Below are 6,975 nucleotides of genomic sequence, written 5' to 3'. Positions count from 1 at the left end.
TAGCCATGGTGCATGACGAATTACGAGATTCAGTTTGAAAAAAAGGCTAGTAGATGCACCGGAAGACACAGTTGACCATGCAACTCATCGGAGGTAGCTAGCCTTTGGACGCGGTGCAGTCGCTGTTGCAGGTATTTCGTCACTGCTCACCCACCCGAGGTGCAGGACACGCAAGCTTCTTTATAAATTGGGAAGAAAACCCAAATTGCAAAAAACTCTCGCAGTAACGCTGCAGCACAAACTCCTGCTCCACACCACTGCCCACCTGCACCTTGCTGCAAGATGGGAATTGGAGTCGCAGGAGCTCTTTGCCATGGCCGCATGAGAGGCGACCCGGCTGCTGACCATGGGGCAAACTCAGGGAAGATGAAGGCGAGGCTAGGCTAGTTTACCATGTCGGAGTATCGGAGCAGTAGCAGTGACAGCCGGCGATGGGCTGTCCCAATCCCACGGAAGGAAGCCATTGTCTGACACACGGTAAAATGCAGCGAGACAATTTCCTGAGGGCTTGAAACTTTACTGATAAGCAAGGAGCAATAAGCAATATCCGAAACGAACAGCTAAAACAATAGAATATTATATATTTACATTATTTCATTTCATTCATAATCGAGAGAAGCGAACCATGAAGGAGAAGGATAGACACAATTGAGACCCTGGCAACCTAGTCCAGACCAGAAGAAACCTACTGATTCAAGTAAAGACGACTCCGGCACCACCACAAATAGCAAGCAAATGAACCCGGTGAGACTATCAATCAGATCTTATTGATCTTCTCGGCTATCACAACAGGGTTCTGCTTGGCAATCTGCTCCCGGCCAGCCTTCTTGTAGTCGAAGGTGCATTCGTGGGAGTCAGCGTAGCGGTGCATGGCGCAGAATGTTCCCCCGCACCGGCACTGGAAACCAGTCAAGCCCACCTTCTTGCGGCATGAAAGACATCTGTTGCTGGGCGGCTTTGGAGGCTCCTGTGCTGCTTGGCTATCAGCTACAGCCGCGGCTGGTACTTCGTCTGCCTCTGCTTGCTCCAAGGTCACACTGGAAGATGATGCCACTGAGAACACCTTCTCCACTACAGGGGCAGCCATTGTAGTGGCCTTAATGAAGTCCCTGTAGCACTTGGAGCACATGTTGTTTGTCATGCTGCTACCGAAGAAGCCACAGTTGTTTACACACAATATTGGTGCCTCAGGTGTTTGGACAGTCTCCTCAGACTCCTTCCAGCTCTCTTGTGCCATTGCTGCCAACGGGCTGCAGGCACAGAAGTATGACAACTCGTTACCAAGAAATGGTGATGCAAAAATACCAACAGCTTGAGTAACAAGCACAAAAAATATACATTATGAGGATCATAGGTGAATCCAATGTTGGTGCACAGGCAGCTGTAAAGAAGAGATTGCTACATACATATTTTCATTTATAAAAGCAATAATAAACCAAATTTGTGATCCTGGTTAAGCCGTAAGCTAAACTGCTACAGAACTACTGCGGCCATGAAAGCATAAGGTATGCATGACAACCCTGCCCTCAAGCTACATAGTTCTGGATTAATCACCTCAGAAGTCCCTAAAATCAGGGAATCAATCGACTTTCCTGACTATGGCAGTTGGCATACATTAAGATTAGATTTTTCTAGGTGCACAAGTGGCATTTTTAGACAGACACACAGATAATTATATATAAGATTAAAAATCATAAGATAGGCTGCCCATGATTCTTCCCGACCAGACTACACCCTATTAGCACATAGGTGCCAATAGAAACTAGATTGGACTTTAAACAAATTCATATTAGAGTCTGCAATTCCTGCATAACAGATCACAGGTGAAAGCATGATATTCCAATGCCTGGTCTGGGATGCTATGTGAATGACCAATCTTTCTTTATCTCATCCTTAATTCCTTTGTCCACATAATTATTCTAGACCTTCGGTTTATAACTTTATCCATCATGTCGCACAGTCATATAAAAGCCGGGTCAAGGAAAACACGCAGCTGGATGAAGCAACAAATCCTTTCCCGGAGCATAATTCAAGCAATCCAATTTCGTGCCGGGACCTTGGACCTCATGTCTTAAGCAACTGACCTTTCGAGGATCTTTCATGACAAGACATGGGTCTCATAGGGCGGCCGGTGGCAAAGCAATCATAGCCAGCAGAGGCCTCAATGCATTCCTTTTGATCATTATCCATCGAGTCACCTCTTCCCCTTTGTGCTGTTCGAATCAAAAAGACCAATCACCTTCACTGCACCGGTCTGGTCCCCAATCTATATAAATTCACGCGCAGGCGCAAATCACCACAAAAATTTGAACGGAAGTCAACCGCCTCCTCTAAACGAGACACCCACCACGACGATTACGTCGCACACGGAGGCGGACGCGCAAATCAAACCATAGCCGAACAATCCTACCAACCGAAGATCAAACAATTCCTGCGCAGATCCAGCGACACCGAACCCAAAATTAAAAAGAAAAATCCTCCAACGAGAAAAAGCACGGCAACGCGCGCATCAGGAGCGAACAGACGCCGGATCGGCGGCGCGGCCTCCGGCGATCGGATCTGAGGCGGTGGAAGGAGGAGACGGGCGGCGGGCACCAACTAACCTGTGGGCGAGAGGAGACGGCACGCGACTTTTCTCCAACGGAGTTTTTCTTTTTCCCTGGGGCCTGCGCGTCGAGGAGGAAGAGGGGCTGGGCGATATTGCGTTTGGTTGTGAGGGGGTGTGTGGCGCAGGTGTTATAAAGGCCCAGGTTTCTCGATTCCACGCTCCCATTTCCTTTTTAATCTCTCCAGATTCATAATTAATTAAGACTAGTAGAATGCCCGTGCGTTGCCACGGGCCAACAAATGAAATTGTGTAAACAATGCTCATTTTCCTCCCCAGAAACGAGCATATTGCACGCAATGTTCAACCACAACACAAATGCAAGCATATTCTTCTCTCTATTCTTACAAACATGACACACCCCTCTAGCCGCCCTTTCCCATTAAACTTGCCGTTCATCACCTTCTCTGTCCATACATCATTCACCCTCTCAATCTATTGCCCCTTAATTTTGCATGTAGCTTCCATGTCATTGTTTCGTTGTCTCGGACGGTACAAAAAAACCCTACCACGTCACCTTCTTCTAGATCTATTCCTAATCCAAGGAAGCTAAATCTAGTTGAATGACCGTGCGTTGCCCTGAAAAATAAAATTATCTATGAAAACACATATCATAATATCATTATATGGAGTTTGTACATCACATGCTTATGACTATGTTTCTCCAAGCATGCATTTCAATTTCCACCATCACCAAAATATGTACTTACATGTGCTCCTTCAACCACACAAATACGTCTTATCCCTCCCTCCATGAAATTCGCTTTGCATCATTGTGTTGCACATGTGATATTTAAAAACAAGGAAGCGAGTGGTGTCATCAGCATTAGTCATCTACATTTGGCACTCGGGAAGAAGGCACAATTGGCTTCTCTGACCAGATTTGATTCTATCTAGGTGTTACTCTTCTATATTGACGAGTTCCGTCTGTGAAGCGAATTCTAGGCTTCCTCCTGTTCAGCACAGGTACCAAATTTGAGATGCAAAACTTTAAGATGTACATGATTTCTTGCACAAATCCTCTTGCCGAATCATGGAGCTTCAAATTTTCTGTGGACAAAATCATCCGAGTGCAGTGTATTGCAATGCTCGAGTAATAAACATATACAACAAACTTTTGAGTCTATGAATTTATGATAGTGAGAAGTATAAACTATGAAACATAGATTGGAATCTCATGAGGTCAGTACAACTTAAATGAAGTTCCTAAAGAATATAAGTTGAAGATTTCGTAACATATCAGTTGGTATTTCAATGATAGTTGGACCATAAAGTTTGCAAGCTAGTTTCCCTTCTAAGAAGGGCCAAATACATTCCTTATAAACAGCTGGAACTCTATGTCCTTAGTAAGTTTCCCGAAAAAAGCGACACTTGCACCATCATGGATGTCCGAGTACTTCGCATGCTATTTCTCCCACCTCCGTTTTTTGTCTCCCCTCCCCTTTCGCAAAAGAAAACGGTTTTACCCATGCATGTTCACCGCTGGAAATAAGCCCCAACTCATGCATGCACATGCTTTAAAAAAAAGCCGGCCGACCCGAAAAGGAAATCTTGCCCACACACTCCGGAGGTGAGCTCGTTCAATCTTGCCACCACTCCATCTCCCCCGATTGTCGTTCTCCACCTTCCCAGCCCTCGCCACTTCACCTCCCCCATCCATGCACCGCTTTTGTAGGCAGCCCCTGTCATCGCCGCCTTCATCGATGGCCCCCTCGCCACCACCACAGCGTGATGCCTTGCCATCATCTCCATGCCCCCATCAGTTGCGTCCACTAATCAAATAGTGGGACCTACAAACAGATTATACACTAAAAACTTAGTACGCAAGATTAGTGCAAACCCAAACCAGATTCAGCGAACTAAACCAAATATAACTCCCAGGCAAAGAAGGGTACCTCCCCATCAGTTCCATAGAGTCACACGATCGACAACATATACAGATTTCCGATCAGATGAGTAGACAATGTTGCGAACCTCCCCAGACCATTCTGCAAAGGGTTACAAAATGGTAGATAGAAAATAGGGATGCATTTTATGTCCTCGTAGAAAGGACATATAGATATAATATATATGTCCAGAAATTTACCTGGAGCATGTACATTTAGAATTTTGTTAGCAACTCACCTGTAGAAGGCATAAAATTGAGGTCACCAGACACAAAATTAAAAAATACATACACATCATGTATGTTCACGATCATGTGAAGTGAAACAATTTTGAACAATAAACCGAAAAATGACGTGTTAAATTAGTCTACGTTCCCAGGAGGCCAAACAGAAATCAAAAGATGTGATGTTCAGTTTATTTATCTGATAGGAAATGCTCTCTAGTTATATTATTACAGTTATCAGTCTACAAACTGAAAGGCATTGTGCTATTCATGACAGTTCTCTTGAACTTCTGATGCAAGAATGCAAATTCGAATGACAAGAATAGACGGTGCCCCTTAATATAGACCCAAAATTAATTTAGTAAACCCATTGATCACAAGATTTTCCGACAGAAACACGATAGACTTCCCGACCTAGCCCTAGAACGGAACCCGTAACGTCCCCCGCCGCTCGGTCCCCAGCTCGCACTGTCGTGGGCGCCTCCCACACCGGCGGCATCCCTTCGGGGTCCCCAAGATGACGAGCGATCCGGCGCGGAGGAAAGGGCTGGCACTGAGGAGCAGCGACTCGGTCGGGAGCCTGGCCAACGCCAGCGGCTCCCTCCATCATCGCCGCCCTCGGCCACATCCAATGCGGTCGTCGGCCACGAAGAGGCGGACGAGCCCGGCAGCAGGGTGTTGTCCCTCCCATCGCTTTCATGTTCGACTACTCTTCCTTGGATCGTCTACCACCACAGATGCAGGGATCCTCTTGACTCACACGCCGACCATGCCTCAACCAGCGAGCATCGGCGCATCGCCGGCGCGCTCCTTGTGCTCTCCCTCCTCTCTTCCATGGTTGGCACAAGGGAGGGATGAGACGGGCAGGAGAGAGCCTCTTTATCTAGATCAGGCAGGGGTTAGGTTTGGAAAGAGTAAATCAGCTGGAGCGATTGAGGGAAGGAGATCGGAATGGAGCAGGGCGCGATTGAAGGGTATGGCAAGAAGAACTTTTTTGGAAAGCTTTGATTCTGGTGATAATTACCATATTCGAAATTTCCTTAGTTATAGCCTTACCATACATGGATTGATTTATTACTATAATTATCATATTTGAGATTTCTAAGTTTATAGCCTTACCATACGTGGATTAATTGTGATTGATTACCATAAATCGAAAGATGACGTGTTAAATTAGTCTACGTTCCCAGGAGGCCAAACAGAAATCAAAAGATGTGATGTTCAGTTTATTTATCTGATAGGAAATGCTCTCTAGTTATATTATTACAGTTATCAGTCTACAAACTGAAAGGCATTGTGCTATTCATGACAGTTCTCTTGAACTTCTGATGCAAGAATGCAAATTCGAATGACAAGAATAGACGGTGCCCCTTAATATAGACCCAAAATTAATTTAGTAAACCCATTGATCACAAGATTTTCCGACAGAAACACGATAGACTTCCCGACCTAGCCCTAGAACGGAACCCGTAACGTCCCCCGCCGCTCGGTCCCCAGCCCGCACTGTCGTGGGCACCTCCCACACCGGCGGCATCCCTTCGGGGTCCCCAAGATGACGAGCGATCCGGCGCGGAGGAAAGGGCTGGCACTGAGGAGCAGCGACTCGGTCGGGAGCCTGGCCAGCGCCAGCGGCTCCCTCCATCATCGCCTCCCTCGGCCACATCCAACGCGGTCGTCGGCCACGAAGAGGCGGACGAGCCCGGCAGCAGGGTGTTGTCCCTCCCATCGCTTTCATGTTCGACTACTCTTCCTTGGATCGCCTACCACCACAGATGCAGGGATCCTCTTGACTCACACGCCGACCATGCCTCAACCAGCGAGCATCGGCGCATCGCCGGCGCTCTCCTTGTGCTCTCCCTCCTCTCTTCCATGGTTGGCACAAGGGAGGGATGAGACGGGCAGGGGAGAGCCTCTTTATCTAGATCAGGTAGGGGTTAGGTTTGGAAAGAGTAAATCAGCTGGAGCGATTGAGGGAAGGAGATCGGAATGGAGCAGGGCGCGATTGAAGGGTATGGCAAGAAGAACTTTTTTGGAAAGCTTTGATTCTGGTGATAATTACCATATTCGAAATTTCCTTAGTTATAGCCTTACCATACATGGATTGATTTATTACTATAATTATCATATTTGAGATTTCTAAGTTTATAGCCTTACCATACGTGGATTAATTGTGATTGATTACCATAAATACGTTGGGTATTGTCGGCCAGACGAGAAAGAGAAAAACCGATGGGAGGGGGGTGGTGGGAGGTGGGACGAA

At 46.7% G+C, this 6,975-nt stretch overlaps 1 protein-coding gene across 1 annotated transcript; it reads right to left on the bottom strand.

The window, feature by feature from the left end:
• Positions 1-501: 501 nt before the first annotated feature.
• LOC119363718 (zinc finger A20 and AN1 domain-containing stress-associated protein 9) lies at positions 502-2,734 on the bottom strand. The gene is made up of 2 exons (XM_037629086.1): positions 2,604-2,734; positions 502-1,250 (listed from the first exon to the last, which is right to left on the bottom strand). Exon 2 carries the CDS (start codon positions 1,235-1,237, stop codon positions 758-760), a length of 480 nt encoding a protein of 159 aa, XP_037484983.1. The 5' UTR covers positions 1,238-1,250; positions 2,604-2,734; the 3' UTR covers positions 502-757.
• Positions 2,735-6,975: the final 4,241 nt, after the last annotated feature.

This window comes from Triticum dicoccoides, chromosome 2B (assembly GCF_002162155.2).
Source record: "Triticum dicoccoides isolate Atlit2015 ecotype Zavitan chromosome 2B, WEW_v2.0, whole genome shotgun sequence".
NCBI lineage: Eukaryota > Viridiplantae > Streptophyta > Magnoliopsida > Poales > Poaceae > Triticum > Triticum dicoccoides.
The sequence above is the reverse complement of the archived record's forward strand: the minus strand, read 5'-3'. Positions and strand labels throughout refer to the sequence as shown.

What these genes read in the sequence shown, in the direction of transcription:
- LOC119363718 (XM_037629086.1), bottom strand. Translation starts at nt 1,237, where the DNA reads ATGGCACAAGAGAGCTGGAAGGAGTCTGAGGAGACTGTCCAAACACCT.